At 34.7% G+C, this 19,894-nt stretch overlaps 1 protein-coding gene across 1 annotated transcript; it reads right to left on the reverse strand.

Moving 5' to 3' along the window:
• Positions 1 to 1,435: 1,435 nt before the first annotated feature.
• On the reverse strand, positions 1,436 to 18,613 carry LOC132560260 (kinase D-interacting substrate of 220 kDa-like). Its single transcript, XM_060224923.1, has 24 exons — positions 18,503 to 18,613; positions 17,827 to 17,922; positions 16,789 to 16,887; positions 16,303 to 16,401; positions 15,805 to 15,903; positions 15,376 to 15,474; positions 14,669 to 14,767; positions 14,246 to 14,344; positions 13,843 to 13,941; positions 13,453 to 13,551; positions 12,145 to 12,243; positions 11,654 to 11,831; positions 10,906 to 11,067; positions 10,369 to 10,551; positions 9,854 to 10,013; positions 8,962 to 9,110; positions 8,482 to 8,497; positions 7,351 to 7,762; positions 6,799 to 7,059; positions 6,027 to 6,219; positions 5,288 to 5,450; positions 4,090 to 4,277; positions 3,399 to 3,769; positions 1,436 to 2,744 (listed from the first exon to the last, which is right to left on the reverse strand). Exons 1-24 carry the CDS (start codon positions 18,611 to 18,613, stop codon positions 1,482 to 1,484), a joined length of 4,797 nt encoding a protein of 1,598 aa, XP_060080906.1. The 3' UTR covers positions 1,436 to 1,481.
• Between the last annotated feature and the right edge of the window lie 1,281 nt (positions 18,614 to 19,894).

Below are 19,894 nucleotides of genomic sequence, written 5' to 3' on the forward strand. Positions count from 1 at the left end.
TGAATGTGGATTTCTCAAATTTGGCAAAACTATAACGTTTATCATTCACATGCCAGTATGTCACCAGAAAAAATTAGTCTCAGTATATAATATATACAAATGTATTTGGCAAGATTCAATTAATTCATAAACAGGTTTTTTTTCAGGTGTAATATTGACCAGTTTGTGTTAAGTGTATATTGCACCTGTCTGACAAAAGAATTTATATTACCTCCACCATACAAGGGATAAATATATCCACTGATCAGGGATATTGTTATAAACCTGGTGTATAATCAGGTCCAGTAAATTAAAGCTGTTAGTGGTATATGTATATATTGGTTATGAGAAACAGTGATCAGCAACATGTAATAAAACATGGTAATAGATAAAACAACAAATTATTAAAATTAATTTTCAAATGAAAAAAAAAAGTTTTCCAAGATAAAATATGACCACAAGTTTCTTCCTTGATTACATGATTTGACCTGACATCAGTGACAACATTATAAACACACAAACACATTTGTTCACCACCAAAATTATCTTAGTAGGTACCTTTTGATCAATAAATCATTTTGAGCATCACAATATATGACAAAAATTAAAATATCACATCACTCTATTTCATAGATAATTGTGTTCAAAGTTTTCATTTATCAAACTTTCAATAATATATTGATTGTATACATATGATACATACATCATAGTATACCCCTATGAACATTCATAGAAATCCTTGGTCCCCTTGCAGATATACATAAAAATAATTCAAATGAAAGTGTCTCTAGTATTTCCAATTAATAAAATTGGAACATGATATAACACAGGCCTTATAAGTCTTATGACTACAAACTTGGTCTTATAATAAATCTATTGACAATTACAAACTTGGCTTAATACACCAACAAGCCTAGCATTTTGGCAATTACAATCTATCACATTATGCTAAGTTATTCTGTTTTTTGGGATTTTGACCATAACATTCACCGATTTTATACAACACTGGCATAGTTTGGCTCAGTCACATTATTATTAATTTATGCCTGGAACAATCAGGCAATTGTAATATAAATCAGACATGAAATATTTCCTTATTTTCTAATAAAAGCAAAACAAAATGTTACTACATTCAACTTAATAAGCCCATCTACCTCTGCTCCTGATTATACAGTAATAATTATGGGTACACAAATTTTCTCATTGAAATCATTTGGCAAAACATGACAATGATCTAATTTAATTATGCCAAATTAAGTATGTTTACTGATTTTTTTCCATTAAAATGTCTATAAGATGGTATTTCTGATTTGTGAAATTTTATAAAGCATCTATAAAAGAAATTAGCTTTTCATCAAGTCACTTTGATTTTTTAAGATTCGGATTGAAAAGCCAGTTAAAATTACAACAAAGTTTGACAACTTTCAAAGAAAAACCTACCCTAGTATATCCTTTATCAATAATTAAAAACAGCAAACCATTAGGTCTTATGTATCAGTCTCTTATACATTAGATTCCTTATCTTCAATTTCCATTAAGTGTTCATCAGATCTACAAGGTTTGAATTGGATGGAACCTTTGTGGGCAAGTTCTATAGGAGATTGGTCCTCAGAAGACGCCATAAAAGCTTCAACACTCTCCTTTAAAGTCCTCACATCTTTAGGAAGCTGTGATTCCGCTCCTAAGGAAGTTGCTCCTTGAGAACTCATTTCATTCACAATGTCCACGGAGTCATTAGGAAATGTGGAAGTAGAGCCCCCTCCTACAGGAAGTAAAGGTGTGGTGGAAAATTCCTGGGGGTTCCCACTGGGACTACTACTAGGTAAGGACAAAGAGGAAGTTGAAGTAAACAGCCGACTCAGTTTTTCCACACTGGTTGATAAAGCTCCTACAGCATTATTCTTTGTCTGTTTTTCTGTTTTGCTCTTTAGAAGAGGATCTCTCTCCTTTTTTGGACTTTCTATTGACGTAAAATCAGAATCATCCAGTCCGAACTTGACTGGAGAGTTGAGGAGTAAACAATCATCATCCTCCGACTCATCCAGGTCCTCCTCTGTGAAATGCATCATGGCCTTGTGTAGGAGACCAGTTTCAAACTCCATCTGCTTTGCCAGACTGTCAGAACGGAGCATGGATTTACTTCTATTAGACTCGTCGCTATCCACAGAAGGTGTATATCGTTGACTTTGTCCGCTGTACACAGAGTCCTGTTTAACTAGAGAAGGACGATATGACCCCATACCTCGCTGGTCCTGATAGCCAGAAAATATCACATCATCACTGATTTGAACTGATTTTTTCCTTTCCATAGAGTGTGGGTTAGATTTCCGTCTGACACTTTCACCTGTGACTAGTATTGATTTCTTTTTCCCATTTTGATACGAAGTCTCACTGGGTATTTTCCCTACACCTGTTTCCATGGTTTCCTGATCTCCGCTTGTCTTGTCCAGATTATGTTCTGGACTGACATCTCTACTGGAAGACATCGCCTCTAACTGTTCTTCTTCTAATATTAACAATTCTTCCTCTCTCTTTCTCATTGAAATAACAGCAGATTTAAAAAGTTGCCAATCTCCAAATTTCATGTGGATGACCTTACCCAGTTCTCCAAGGTCACAGGTTGACAGGACCAGTCCACAAATGTTGTTGTCATGAATACAGGCCTGATATTGTTCAAACATAGAATTGTTTATTCCTTTGATCTTTGACACCATATCACAGATTTCCTCTACACCAAGCACGCTCAGCTTTTTCTCCTCAAAGCCCTGAAAGTAGGAAAACAATGTGTTTGTAGAATGTTTTAGATACTGTAATCTTTTATCGGGTTTTTATTGATCAATTTTATAATACTAAATGTTTTCTGTCTTTTCATCTGTGGAATTCTTCAAAAGTTGCAACGAAAGTTTCATTTTTCAGTGTAAAGTAATACAGTCACTAGATTTGGTACAGACAAATTGATGGCTAATATAGCACCATGACCAAGAGCTAAAAATGTCTCATCTTGAGATTCAATTTAGCTTAATAGATAATTAATTTGAAACATTTCCCCTACACCCTAAGAATTCATACAGCACTGAATTTCTCTTTTCCTGGGATTTATACAGCAGTGATTCCTTCTCCTGCGATGATTTTCAGCACTAAATGAACTTCTTTCAGATTACATGTTTCTCTGGTCAAGAGCAGCTTCATCACAAGTGAAATTTTATTATCTTCTTTGTGACTGAAGAAGTGCACTTTAAAGATCATTGGTTGCCAACTTACCACAGCAAAGAAATTTGTAGCATCAGTAGGTATAAAAAAGATCACCTCTACCCACAGCAAATTCAAACCTTTTATATATATTAACATCATTTGTCCTTTATGAATTTCTTCAGTTGTTTCCATAATCAAACAGTATCAAAAAACATAGATGCACCTACCTCCACTTTGACTTGCATTGTTGAATCAACACTGTCCATGCCCATACTCTGTGAGTTGAAAGTATAGGGATTCTGACATGGATGGGTGTAAGACATCCCCATGTAGGCCTGTGGGTGAAACATGCCTGGATAAGAAGGGTACGGCATAGGTGCCATGGGCAGACTTCTGTCCATTGAGTAGGATGACAACCCTGCTCCGGGGGCCCGTGATACTTGTCGTCGCTGCAGATGTTGCGAGTCTTGTCCACGGACTGGGCCTGCCAACGGCCCTCCCATTGGTCCCATCATTGGGCCAGCCATAGGGCCAGGTTTGGGGTTATTCACAGGGAATGGGCTTCCTTGCCCATACAGATCCGTATTCTTTTGCATCTCTGTATAAATCAGTTTAGAAATAATTAAGTAAACTTTTCTTACAAACACTTGTAACAAACTGTTGCTGAACTATATTCTTTGCTGAACTATATTCTTGGTGTGAGAGGAAAATCAAAGTTAATCTATACATATATACTGAAGGCTTTATTGGTAAAATGAAAACAGAGGATATTACAGAACATGTTTATAAATATATACACATCTCCACTTCATCACCATGATATTCATTTAAGAAGTTGTTCTAAAATTTTGGTGTAATTTCCATGAATGGTTAAAACCATGATATTTTACCACAATGCACTGAACATTAGAAGTTTACCTCTGATAAGTTTACGAAGATAAGGATCCAGGTTGATGGCACAAGGAAGAAACTTTTTGAGGTCACCGACATTGAGGATTGGACTACTTCTGGATCCTGTTCTCAGGAAAGTTTCAAGTTTACGAGCGTTACGGTCAATCTCCAACAGGGGCTCAATATCCCGAGACGATGGCATACTGTCTACCACTCTGTGAAATAACCAAATACAAGTATTAATTAATAATAAGACAAGAGGCTCAAGGGTTTAGAGGTCAACTAAGATCTATCAATGCTTTATTGTTGTTCTTTTAACATGTCATAGAAGTAATCTTGAACTACGCTGTACATGTAATGCAAAGGTAAAATGTACATAACTTTACCTCCCCTCCCCTGTTGAGGATTCAAACCATGTTTGAATTGAAAGAATTAAGTACAAAGATATAGTTTTTACAATATATTCTATAGTAAACTTTCTCTTCAATTGGTTCAAGCTTTTTCCTGAAGAAGTTGAAAATGTCAATTCTTCAAGAAGAACAATGCATGACACCAGATGAAAGACGATAATTGCAACAGGTCATCATGAGACTTTGTTTCAGATGACTTAAAAATAAAACTAATAGGACATGACAGCCAAGAGGAACTAATTATAATGGCTGGAAAGTCAGCACCAGTTGCCTCTCAAAACCAAACAATGGTTTTTTGGTAACTTGTTATCGTTTTTCAAATCAGAATTGCACAGGTATAACTAGAATTCATCTAGTCCTTCTAAAGACAAAGTGGTCGTAAAATGTTCATAGGAGAACTGACAGACAATGATCAGAAACAAAGGATAATTGGAACAACCAAATTTCTGATATCGATGTGCTTTAAAGTTTAGATGCTTTAACTTAGTTAGTATAAATGACCTGTTGGAGATTACACAATAGGCTAGGTCAAAACATGGAAAATCTTACCTGTCTTGTGACATTTGACAAGACAGGATTGTGTGAAAGATTTGTTGTGAATTTGATATCAAAGAACTTTATGAATGGTAATTACAAATGATATTTGATATTACTATACATTACAGGTTTACAAAATACATGTTACTTGAATTTACAGGATTTCATGCATGTGAATTGATTGTGAATGATAAAACAAAATTTGATGAATTGAGATCAATTGCAGAAGTAGCTATTATGTGACTGTCTTAGTGGAGATAACATTTCTCTTTTGTTACCTTTCATAAAGTGAGGCCAGAGTTACTGAAGAGTCCAGCATTTCATTTTCCTCAAAGTAGAGAATGATCCAGGACACCCTGTAGGGCCACTGCTCTATCAGATTGATCCAGGCAGCCAGACGATGCCAGTTAAAGTCTATGTTGTAGGCACGCAACAGTCGACCTACAAATATACCAAATATATTTCACTTTTATTCAAATTAACTAACAAGTTTTTTTTCAGTACCAAAATATCAAAATGAATTCTTAATAGGCACCTTGAAAATGATTTTATTCCAGAATTCAGATTTTTAAATGTATACCTCAATCAGAAATATTTTGTGAAGCTAAATCTAATTCTGTAATATTCCATAGCTTTCACAATTTTATATGGCATGTTGTGAAAAAACATTGTAACCTGGTAGTTAAAGTACACTTCTGACGATTCCAAGTAGCATACATTTGGAAGGCCATGTACTTTTCCATTACTTGTGTTTCAACCCTCTAAGATAATGTGACTCTTCAGATTCAAACAGTACCACTGTGATTCTGTCTGACTTCTAGCAATGTCATCCTCCAGCAAAACACTAATCTGGTTTTTCCCACTATCCAGTCACCACTGATCAAACAAATAATTTGATAACTGATGATCAACTATAGGGTTAAGAATCACAAACAACAGACCACAAATTTCTATTTAACATTACATGTACATGTTAAGTCTCGTTGATGTGAGATCACAGTTTAAGACACCTCTTACCTGTAACAGCCACTATGTTCATGAGGCGCCTCATGCTGCGAGGGTTGATGTCACTGAAATAGTCATTCTTGGTCAGGGAGTGGGTTATATCTAGATTAGAAGCATGACTACCAGTATCCTTGCGTGAAGATGTTCGTTTTTTACCATCTAGACTGGAGTAGGATGACCAGACAGAATCTTGATGCTGATAAGTCTGTAAAATGAATCTTACATTATATCAAAATTGTACTGACATTTTGTTCCTAAAAGTATACCTTATCTCTTAAAAAGAAAACGCAATGACACATGTTGTGTTAAGGTTTGGATCTCCTAGTGGCTGATAAGCAGCTTATTTTTAATACAGATGAGTTTTACATAACTTCAAAGAATAAGCAACCAGGTTATACATTATAAATTTCAGACAACTTTTTAAAAAATTGACAACCTGTACAACTTTATCGCTCCCTTTACCTATTGTAGGAGCAAATGACACTTTCTCTTGAAACTATTCCTCAAATATGTGCTTACCTAATGCCTAGAAGACAGATTTAATTCTATTCTTTAGGTGACTTTGCCCTTACCTTATCCCTAGAAGGTGATTTTAATCCTATTCCTCAGACAACTTCACCTCTACCTTATTCCTACTAGGTAGATTTAATCCTATTCCTCAGACAACTGCACGTTTACCCTATTCCTAGTAGGTTGATTTAATCATGTTCCTCAAACAACTTCAAGTTTACCCTATTCCTAGTAGGTGGATTTTATCTTATTCCTTATACAATTTTGCCCATACCTTAGTCCTAGTTGGTGACTCATCCCCAGGGGTGGGGCTCCCTGCCATGTCCTGTTTTTCTATTTTGATGCCCTGACTCTGCAGGTAGAACGGAAGGTGTACCGAGTTCCTAAGGTAGTCAAACCCATTAACATTCGAGTCATGGATGTCCAGCTTTAGGTTGGACTCGATGCCTTTTATGATAATGTTCGGATCCACAGCAAGAATGGTGATGAAAGGTGAATCGTCATCCGAGAACAAGGCTTTAATGATGTCAAGCACCTGGCAAAATAGGAGAGTTCAATGGACATTTTTTGTTATTTTGTGAGGGTTTTCTTTTCTAACAATAATATAATTTTATTTTTGGTGATGATATTTACTCCATTATCACCTTATTAAGGAGGACTTACATTATCGATAAAACATACTACACCATCGTGGAAATCAGACAAAGCTTAGGGCACAGAATTAATATTTCAAATAGGACCTTGGTAATCATGTTCATTGTTTATTTGTATAAAAAACATTACTGGGAAGGTCTTAGGAGTTTGATTTTTTAGTAACAATTTTTACCTGTAAGACCTTGTCCTGCTCACAGCTGTCCAGCCCATCAACAATGACCACCAGGCGAGTTTGACCACTCGTAAACTTATCCATACAAGTTACCATTTTAGTCATCAGCGTCACTTCATACTTGAGTTTCTGCATCAGGCCATCCATCTTGATAACATCTATTTTGTCAGCAGCTTGGTTGATTCTTGACTGTTGTGAGCGGAGCAGTGCTAACAGAGCTTTCCCCCATGTGAAAGCATTACTGATGATTGACAGACCCACAATAGAGGCAAACGTTATCATGGCAGCATTGACAGACACTGTGTTGTCATTGTCGATGCCATTTGTAACCAGCAGTGTGACGCCTACACCTATACACAGCATCACGATGATCACAATCAGAAAGTACGGAATACAACACAGCGACTTGAACCCACAGAAAACATACCAGAGCAACTTAAACCTTTCTGTATATATCAAACGTATATATATCATGCAACAGCTGTATATATCTGTTTGACAGTATATACACTGTGTTGCAACTTAAACCTTTCTGTATATATCTGTTTGTCAGACAAGACAAGATGCCATAGCAACTTAAACCTTTCTGTATATATCTGTTTGTCAGACAAGACAAGACAATAGACCATAGCAACTTAAACCTTTCTGTATATATCTGTTTGTCAGATAACCTTTCTGTATCTGTTTGTCAGACTTAAACCTTTCTGTATATACCAGCAGAAAATAGACCATAGCAACTTAAACCTTTCTGTATATACCTATACACAGCATCACGATGATCACAATCAGAAAGTACGACAAGACAAGAAAATAGACCATAGACCTTTCTGTATATACAACACAGCATAGCAACTTAAACCTCAGACAAGACAAGAAAATAGACCATAGCAACTTAAACCTTTCTGTATATATCTGTTTGTAAAACAAGAAGAAAATAGACCATAGCAACTTAAACCTTTCTGTATATATCTGTTTGTCAGACAAGACAAGAAAATAGACCATAGCAACTTAAACCTTTCTGTATATATCTGTTTGTCAGACAAGACAAGAAAATAGACCATAGCAACTTAAACCTTTCTGTATATATCTGTTTGTCAGACAAGACAAGAAAATAGACCATAGCAACTTAAATCCCCAGTATATATTTCTGTCAAACAAGACAAGAGATCTCACAAAGCCTGTATTGCTCATCTGGCTTTATTTCCCTGAAATTGCGATATCCAAACCAAAGGCAAAGGAATTCTAAAGGTTAATATTTGTTTCCCCTATTGGCCCCACCCCTGTGCCTCCAGAGGGTCAGACAAACCATCTATACAATATCCAATTATGTAGAAAACCAGCATTCTTTGTACAAAATACTGTGACTGCTGCTTTTCCTAAGTCCTCTAATGGAAATATGTCATGTCCATTAACTAAAAAGAAGTATTGAAGAAGTTCTGTTACAACACCATACACAGAACAACAAAATAAAACAGTTCAATATTATGATTCTTAACATTACTTAAAATATCAGGGGATTTTTTTTAAACCTTTACTCTTTTACCTGATGAACAATTGACACTGGCCTGTAAAATATTGATATAAACTATGTGATGAATTGATTTAACTTACTGCCGGTGCTTGGTTTGAACACCCTGAAGAGCCTTGCCACAAGAACTCCATATTCCTGCTCCAGAACATCACCTAGTGTGCCCACCATGGCTGCCAAAGACTTCTCTCCTCCCACACTCACCAGACGAGTGCTCTCAGAAAACAGAAACCTGTATACACAAAATAATTTCTTACAGTATAGGTCTCCACCTACATATTTGTTGTGCGTTGATATTCTCATGTAAATTGGTGTAAGAATATTTGCCATTTTTGTGTGAAAGGGCTGTTTATTAAACAGGTTGGGGTTTTTTTGTGTTTTCACTGTTATGTCCTTCACTTCTTTACTTTGACAGTTGTTCCTTTGATCGGTAACATCTTCAACATTTAAATGTCAAATTTATTTATCCTGATTCAGATCTAGATAGATTGTATAAATTTATTTTGTATATGTATACATTACACATGTACATTGATAATACAAACAACTAGTTTTTACACAGGTACTTTTATACACCATCATAACCCATGTTTGTATATCCTTATGGTAATTCTTTTGATTTATTTCATGTATATATTTAATTTAAATTCTGACTGAAGCCATGAACACATGGACATATCACTATCCATGTTGATACAATCAAATTCAAAAATGGAAAGGTACAAATCATTTACAGGTGTAACCCATAAATTTGATGAAGGATATTTAAACAAAATGACATATGAAAATAAACTAGTTCTTGTTTACAAACACTCAAATCAAGTGACAAACAAGCCCAAATACAACTAGATCTTAAATATCCCCAAAGTACTGTACAGTCCAGTATGAGCACATTAGAGACAAAGACAGACACAAAGACTGGTGAGTATTCATACAGTGGTTGGGAGGCAATATGAGTTGATGAGGAGGACTTACTTGACTGTGTGGCTGTCATTGACTTGCTGTGGCCACTGAGCAGGAATACAGAACAACACTTTAAGTAGTAGTTTGAGTAGTAACATCTTCCTCCCCAATGAAAGACTGATCAACACTGCAACGTGTGTTTCATACTTCTGGGCAAGATGGTACACCATACCTACAGAATACATGCACTGGTATATAAATTGTACATTTTTGAAAGATGTTACCAGTTACCTTAAAAACAGAGAGATGTGACACATTGACATTCCCAAAAAAGGGATAATTAAGTCATAAATTAGTACAAATAACAAGGATATAAAGACCAAGGTACATGTACTTAAAGTCTACATAGACATGTCAGCACGTAGGATGTAATTTAAACAATGCACTATGCAGCGGATCCATGTGTGTTGTGCCTCCTCTTTTCTACTTTTATTTTTTTTATTTATATGTATACTTAGATTAAGGTAATCACATATACCTACTATAGAGGTAACAAAAAGAAAACAAACTCTAAGTGATATACCTACCCAGACCAAAGTACTGTAAAGGGAACAAACCAAGGCAGACCCCTAGGCCATACTGCCAGCCCCAGATCAGAGCAATGGTGACACCAATGATAGTATTTAGGATAAAAACAAGGAAGAATAAAGCCCAACAGAACGGAGTGAAGTGTTCCTCTACACTCTCCTTAGTAAATGACTTCATCTCACCTGCAATATCAAAAAGTATATCAAGTCCAGCCTTCCCTAGATAGCATGCCATTCTGACAATCTTTATGTTTGGTCACAGAAAATTTCTGATAATATACATGCATAATATATGGCCATCTGGAGTAAGATAACAAAGTAGTAAAGCATCACAGTTTTAAAATAGAGTAATGTTAGGATTTTTATCCTGAAATACTCGGTTTTTCATTAACATGCCGTTTTTTTGTTTTTTTTAACGGTAATTTTCATTGAAAAAAAATAGTCCTCACTTTCATTTATAACTTAATAATTAATTAAGATGTGTTGGTAAGTAGGTATATATGACAGTCTAAAACAAGGGAGAAGTCCTTTACTTACTCTGTAACTTGCCAAGAAGGAAGGACTTTCCACTGCCCCACTTAGCGTACAGTCCCACGGTAATAGGTGTGTTTAGGGCTGGGTCACTAAGTATATCAGCCAGGGCACTTGTGTAAATGTTGTAACCCAACAAGTTTTCACCATCATTAGCGTTCAGGTTTCCTAAACAAAGTACATCCATATCAAAGATTAGTGTGACTTAAACTTCAACAACGCTGTGATAATTGACATGCAATAATGTATATATATCTGTAAGAGGAAGGAACATTTCAAAGGATCTGTTACAATAAATACTACATTGTACATATATATCTAAGAATCTGTTACAGTAAGTTACATGTAGCTTTTCTGAAATCTGTTACATTAAAAAATACATATATATCCTGGAATCTATTACAGTAAGTAATATATATATATATATCCTGGAATCTGTTACAGAAAGTAATATATATATATATCCTGGAATCTATTACAGAAAGTAATATATATATATATCCTGGAATCTATTACAGTAAGTAATATATATATATATATCCTGGAATCTGTTACAGAAAGTAATATATATATTTCCTGGAATCTATTACAGAAAGTAATAAATATTTTCAAGGATCTGTTTCAGTCAACATTCTTTTCAACTTCTATTCAGATAGATAAAAACTAAATGAAATAAGTTTTGATAGAAAAAGTCCCAATGTTAAATAAGCAAATGATATTTGTTCAATTCTTGCTTTTAGTTAAGTGTACATACGATGGCCAAATATCTGAGTGAGGATACTCTTCTGGTGGTAAGCATCAATGTTGTAGGGTGTGTCTCCAGATTTGTTTGAGCGGTATAACAGGCGACCATTACGAGGGTTTCTCAACAGAAGCTCTGTGATACGTTTACTCCTCGCACGCAGTGAGATGTGTAAAGCATTGTCACCTCTCTGAAAGAAGGATTTGGTTATGTACAATATCTGTCAACTTTTCTACAAGATGATTATGATTTTGTAAAATTAAATGTCCAGTTGGATATTTTCACATGGTCATTATGACAAGCATTGACTTAACATATATACCTGTATACTTATTACAGCAGAATGTTCAGAACCCTGATTTTACCTATTTTATCCCAACTACTCACTAACTCAGCAACACTTGTACTGTAACTGTTCTAAATGATGAAATGAGTTACCTTGACATCTGATAAAACTTTGGTTTGTTTGAGGTTTAACTTCCTTACAGAAAAATTTTAGTTACCTTGTCCACAGCTGACACCTTTGCACCCTTGTCAAGTAAAAGACGGACACACTGTTCATTTCTGTTCCTCACAGCTCGCATCAGGGGTGTATCCTCATCCTGCATAGAAAATCAGCCAAGACATTATGACTCAGAACCCAACATCAATGGACAAATGAGAAAGTAAAAGGTACAAGGTATTCAACATATTTTATTTTTTCGTAACTCAAAATACAACATTCTAATAGAAATCTAGAGCTCTATCTCTGACATGCATTCCATGCTCGGCACCATGATCATGAGATTTTGTGAAGGGATGAAGTACACTATTGGATATGATCCTTGTTAATTTCCAATCTGTCATATGCTAAATTGCTAATGTAGAAGGCCTAGAAAACTTAAAAAATACCAGTAGCATGATTTAATCTCTAGAATTTTAATACAAAGCAGCTCTAACATTTCATACAAAGATCAAACAAAAGATCAGAAATTAAAATTACCAACGATTTCCTAACAATAGTGCCAAGAGAGACAGATTAATATTTTGTAAAAAATATTTCTTTTCACTTAATACAATTATTTTATCAGATATCTGAAAACTTCAAAACAGGAAAACTCAATACATCAATCTCACAGACAAATTCAAATTTTCAACAGATCCATGGTGGAACTTGACATCATTGTTTGATCTTTATTTATTCTTTAAAAGTTGGACCTTTCCCTCATTTTCCTCCTTTTGACCAATGTCATTCCTCTCAAGTAATAGTGATAAAAAAATTTAATGTCTAATCTTGGATGGTAGTGTGTTATTGATTTTATTTTCTGGATCAAAATCAAAACGGTACAACTATGGATTAATGATACAACTAGGGGAATCTACATATGAAATCTGAGAAAGATCCATTCAGTACTTTCATGTCAATCATTCTGTTTTCCTGATCAGATTAAAAAATGAAAAGGCACAACTAGGGACCAAGGTGAACTTACCCATCAAGATTCAGGAATACCCCTCCAGAGCTTTTAAAAAACTTTGGATAATAAACTTATATTATCAAAATCCAAGATGGCTGCCATTTTGTTTTGACGAGTCATAACTGATTGGACACAAGGGACCAAGGGGACCTATATGTCAAGTTTCAGATATATCTATCAAGTACTTCTCATAACATACAATAAACAAGGCTTGTTTACAGATGCTGGACCACACACATAGAACAATTTGTCACAGAGCATTACAGTAAGATATACAAAGAAAGAAATATTTAACACTAAGTCAGATGACAAACCGAGAGGATTTTGATTCACTTACAGCCTGATTCAATAAATTACCTTTGTACTGATTTCAAGGTCAGGATTGTTATCAAGCAATGATCGAAGGATGTCCACTTGACCTTTCTCTACTGCCCAATAGGTCGCTGTCTTTCCTTCCTAGAAACAAATAGCTTCACATTGGTATCATCAATATTTCCAACAAAGTAATAAACCCACTATATCTGCATGTGTAAAGTGTTTGCAACATAATTCAGACTTCCATCATTCAGATCTTTTTCATATTCATACACTGTGAAGGAGTTAATTAATCTATGCCTATTAATGAATCATCATCTATCAACTTTGATTTTATGAAAAATTAACTGCTTATTTTAAAGAGTATATTTCTAAAATGTAAATACACAGTCTAAAAATGACCCAGAACAATGTATAAAGAGAGCTACACACCGCACCCTGGACATCTACATCAGCATACTTGTTCAGAAGGGCTCGTACAATCTCCACATGACCACTCTTTACTGCATGGATCAAGATGGTGTCTCCAGCCTGCAAGTGAGAAGTTTTGTTTGGTTTAATAATCAATAAAGCAGGAAGATATTAGGAAGATTCACTATAATATCTCAGGGTAAAATAAATAAGTCACAGACTTAAAAGACAGTCTGAATCAGAACTACATATAGCACAACTACATCTTTGTTTAAGTATCTATCAGCAATTCTGTTGAGTAAGTTGTTTTTTCCTAAAAATAACATCACATTAAGTCAAATTGTCTACACTGAAATACATAAGAATTTGACATATACGTTTGTAAGAGGAAGGAGAAAAAAGGTTTTGACGAACGGTCACTTACTCTGTCTGCAATGTTAACATAAGCACCCTTAGCCAGCAAGTCATGTGCTGTCTCTATATAGCCCTCCTTGGCTGCAATGGTCAGTGCTGAAAAGCCATCCTTTAAAACAAATGATTTAGAGAACAATTAAATCATGTTTTACAGTTACCAGTATTACTTTTGGCTTACGGTAAAACATGATGTAAAGACCTTATCTTTGTTCATCAGTTACATGGCAAGGAATTTGTATAAAGACTTCCTACCGACAATTCATTCATATTGGGAATATTGATCAAGGGTGACGTTCACTCAATATTAAGGTTAAAAAAAGTTGAAATCTTAAAATAACTCTGGACTTTATGATATGTTTTGAAACAAATCTCACCCAAATCAAGGTAACTGGTACAATTTGTTTTACTTTTGTGATTTGTACAATAAAAATACCTTATCAACAGCATTGACATTAGGGTCAAACTCCAGAATCTGGCTGACCACTTCAGAGTTTCCATACTTGGTTGCCACCAGTAAAGCTGTCCAGGAATTCTGAAAAATAAGAAACCATGTGTTTTATATCTTTTTGTTACAAACCTCTTCTTTATCTTTTTCGAAGACCTTATTCTCTCTTGTCTGTGAATTTTGTAGAAGATAATTTTTTCTCAGTATATGACACTGGTCTACTTATGAACCTGACCAATAAGTGGATCTCGTATCACCTTGCCAGGAATACTTTTACACTCTGTTCAATCTTTATTAACATTTAAATTTGAAACAGACCACGTTTAATCAGGAAAATATTAACTTGAATTTAAGATTTTTTTGTGAAACTGGAGACAGTTATTACCAATTATGAAAATAACATTAATTCTACCAAGGATGGAAGAAGGGTTTAGCAAATCAGCAGTTCAAGTATTGATATTTTTTCTAGTTTGATTAGTATTAAATTATACTTGCCATTGTTTGAACATTTCAATTTACAAAACAAAAACAAAAAAACTAATTTTTCATTCATCATTTCAATTAGATTATAATTGGTTATATTTTTACACATGAATTGTGTATATTTCTTCAATAAATGAAGTCAGTTGTTTTATTGGTGTCTAACAATATTGGTGATTAAGTGGTTCAATAGGCAATAACATGCACGTCCTTACCATGCCTGTGGTGTCCACATTGGCTCCCTCCTGAAGTAGAGCCTCGACAATCTCTAGATATCCCTTCCTTGAAGCCCAGATTAGAGGAGTTGTCCCATACTGTGACATCAGAATTTTGTTACAAGGAGGGTCATATTTTCATAAATATATATATATATAATATATATAAAATATATATAAATTTACTGAATGAATAATGAGAGTTTGGAAATTCACCATATATCTTCATATTTCAGTATGTCAACACTGTCAGCCATGTTAATCTTGATCCCTTTAAGTAACACACAATCATCACATTTCTATGTATATATTACTCCTAAATTTTGAACCCAATGCTATCAGCCATGTTGACCTTCACCTCATGTCCTTACATACAATCATCACATTTTTTGCATATAAGGATCCCTTAATTTCAGATCCAGTGCTGACCTTGTCTGCCATGTTGACCTTTGCTCCATGCTGTAACAGTTCCTTGACAATCTCTGTGTGACCTCGTCCAGCTGCCCAAGACAGGCATGTCATGTTGAACTATAATCAGACGCATGTTCTGTTGAAATATTGTCTATAAGAGGTGTGTAAGTGATAAAATTTCAAGATTCTTTGTAACTCTGATCTGGATATATAGGCTCAATGCCTGTGTCCAATATTATTATATTAGGTTACATTATAATTATATTATATTACATTATGATATGAAGATCAAGGCTTCTGCATAATTCAAGTACTTTTATTCATATTGAAAATAGTTATATTATCTTTTCCATTATCAATTGTACCTCTAAGTAAACAACAAGTGCACCTTCATGAGGACACAGAATTTGCCTTCTTTAATGGACATATGATTGGTTAATTCAATCACTAAATCATACTTATTTATCAACAAAAGGTACAGAAGGTAGTAATCATGACAAAGCTTGTTTTACTTACCTCTGCCTTGATGTTACAGTTAGCTCCCCTGTCCAGCAGCTCGCTGACTATTTCATCCCAGCCTTTATAACAGGCCCACATCAGAGCTGTCCAACCCATCTAACAATTATAAATTGTACTTCATCAGTAATCTGATGCTATCAAAGTTGGAACATTGTAGAGGTTTGTAAAACATTTCTGCCCAGTGATTTGAGCCAGTGTTTTTTCAGTTTTCATTTCCTGCTATTATATAAATATTTATATTCTATAAATAGAATGTCGTGAAGCAATGCCGCCAATGTTCACCAATGCACTTCAAAAAGTATGGGAATACCAAAATGGAGAGCTCCATAAATTCAGTAAGCTTACAAACATTAAAACTGATTATGAAATTGTAAGTTACATTTTTGTTCTCCTTTTTTACATCTGTAAAATTTTCCATTTGGTATTAGGCATAAAAGATTTACTACTCCTATTTCTGTGCTGCTTATTAACATTCAAACTTACCATATCTCTGTGCTCTATGTTGGCATCTTTCTCACAGAGTTCTATGACAACCTCCAAGTGTCCACCTTTAGTAGCACACATCAAGGCACTCCAGTTGTCCTACAGAAAAAGCACATTTATATACTGTTGATACAGGATCTAACAACTATCTGTGTAGTACCCCTGCTTAATTTCTCAGTGTTGAGGATCAAAACTAATCTGTATAGTTTACTGGAACAATGATCAATATTCACAACTAAAACCCAAAACATACTGGATTTATGAAATAAGTCTTTGAATTTAGGAAGGTAAAATTAAGCTTTTGACAATGCCATTACATCTCCACCAACTTTCAGCTCAATGGCAACTGTGAATATGTGAAAATCAAAAAGTTTTAAAAGTGTTTTTCAGGATGGCAGCCAAATTGGATTTTGTATCAACCACTAAAAAAAAGACACTACTTGCTCAGGACCATCTCAGAGCTATTTCAGGCAAGTTTCAGCTAAATTCTACAAGTAGAATTTAAGAAAAAGTTTAAAATCTAAAAGAAATCTACATGCAGTGTATAACAACTGATGGAATATGATTGCTATAGGTCATCCTGGGTCAGGTGACATAAAAATGGAAACCTTTAGCCAATTACTGTTCTGCTAGATCATATTAAACATTTACCTACAGATTTGTTTCAGTGAACAACAACACATATCTCTCCTTATTAGCAAAGATGTGTACCTGCTGCTTTTTGTGACAGACTGGCTGTCCAAAAATGAAAATTGAGGAAGTCTTTTATTCTTGTTTATTTGTGTTACTGTTAACAATGTAGGTACGTTTTGTATGACATAGCAAATACCGCAGAATCAAATTATTTGGTGAGTCCAATTACATTGTGAGAATACTTAACTTTGTCAGTGGATGATAAATATTTACAGCTTTCATTCAGATACCTTTAACTGTTTAAAAGTTGTTGCTCGCATAACAAATTATTGGAAACATGTATAAACTGTGAGAGTACGTAGGGAATGAGGGAGGGGGGTATTATTGTACATGAATGACACTTACATTATCAACAGCGTTTGTGTCCACATACTCCAACAGCTCTCGGACAATGTTCAGTTCTCCCGTCTCTGAGGCCAGCATAAGAAAAGTCCTCCCATTCTACAACATTTAACCACATATTTTCAACAAATGTTACCTTTGGTGACAGGGTACATGTCATCATCAGACACTGTGGATAGTCCACTCTCCTTTTATCAAGATTGCCAGGGTGTGATTCCTCGATAAGACATTGTATACATGTTACTTTATCAACCATTTGACCATTCTTGGGCACCAGCATTCAAACTTCCTCAAATATCATAATTGAATGAGAAGTCAACTTCCAGAGCTTTTCCATCTGGACCACAAAGAGTTGATAGAATTTAAGTTCAATATAAATAAGACTTTCATTCACAGATTACCATCCTTACTTTGATCTGTTGTATCAGGTATCTTAATATTGAATTACACTTATGTTACCTTAATCTACCAATTTCATATCCTATAATCATGGACCGCCCCTTCAGTAAATTTCTAGGATGTTTTTACTTGAATTGAATCTTGTTTACAAAATAAATTTCCTATTGTAGTGAGCGTTATTTCACGTAGATGTCATTTTAACATGACCTGTACAGTTATAGTTACCTCGTCTCTCTCCTCTAGGTTTGTCATTTTACATTACCTTTACATATATAGTTACCTCATCTCTCTCCTCCGGATTAATGGTGCCATTTTCCAGGAGATTTATGGTATTTGTAAGGTCACCCTTGTTTATGCTCTCCCAAAGAAGTTGTGTCTTAAATGTTCCCATCTTTTATTTCAAAGAGTCTTCACAAAAGTCAATCTTCTCACTTCAGTTTGTTACCATCTTTTACCTAAAACATAAACAGTTTACATGCTATCACATATATGTGGCAGGATCAGGCATGCTGTACCCTATACTCTATATACATATACAACAGTCTGTTTCCTTCCAGTGAGGTACAAGACACTGCCTATACTCATTAGCCAGCTGGGTGATCTTACTGGATAAAAGCTAAACAACACAAAACCACCTCAAGTGCAAGCAGGTAATATGTGTAAGGTGCACAATCAAAGCCAAGCATGTATTAACTGCATTATAAGAATTTTTCCCCAGGGGATATACTGTGCAATACACATGATATATACAGTGAAGACTTCAGGTTATGCAAGAATGATATTTTGAGACTTCCTCATACTGTGTTAAATATAAACACCTGGTAAATACAGCTAACTAATATTAATATTAACTAATAACATATATTATTATATGTGCCATAGTACTCCTTAATGTAAGTGTTTCAAAATACTTCCTCTAAAAAAACTGGCATCACAGCAGTAACTGCCCTGTCAAAATTTCACCTACGTATTCCTATCATTCTAAAGCCACACCTCTATCATATAGAACTGTTAGAGTATATGATTTCAACATATAGCATCATAAAAGGATGAAATATTAAAACGTGTTTATATTCAAACTCGTAATTCAAAACAACAGCTTTCAAATCTTTTACTTCTATTGAATAAAGATGGCCAGATTCCATTCCATTACATTCACTGTGAAGTGGAGAGTTGTTTGAGGTTCCACTTTTTACAAAATAGCTTGTTTGTCCCTTTTACATATAAAGGTATCTATGTATCATGTCTTGTTTCTTGTAGAAAGCAATAAGAGTATCCAAGTGATGTGATGACTTACAAAATCATTAATTGGAATACATAGAGATTTGAGCTATAACAGAATCAAATATGATTTTTAAGCATATAAGGTATCATACACAAAGTTTCCTCCATTTCAAGACATCAAATAAAAATCTACATTGTCATTTACTAAATATGGTGAGAATCAAACTACATAAATTTGGATATTTAAAAAGCTGCATTGGCTGAAAATGGCAAAGCCAACACATGACTAACAATCACAAACGTACATATGTATACAGACTGTATTGAGATTTCTGTCCACTTGGAATCCACTAAAGGACTGCTTTCCTGTCAGCTGAGCTTGAGCTGGCTGTACATGAGAACAGTTTACTAATAAAGTATACTAGCAAGTTTACCAACCCTTATATCA

The sequence above is a fragment of the Ylistrum balloti genome, unplaced genomic scaffold (genome assembly GCF_031769215.1).
Source record: "Ylistrum balloti isolate Yb309-2 unplaced genomic scaffold, AGI_CSIRO_Ybal_v1 Utg371040, whole genome shotgun sequence".
NCBI lineage: Eukaryota > Metazoa > Mollusca > Bivalvia > Pectinida > Pectinidae > Ylistrum > Ylistrum balloti.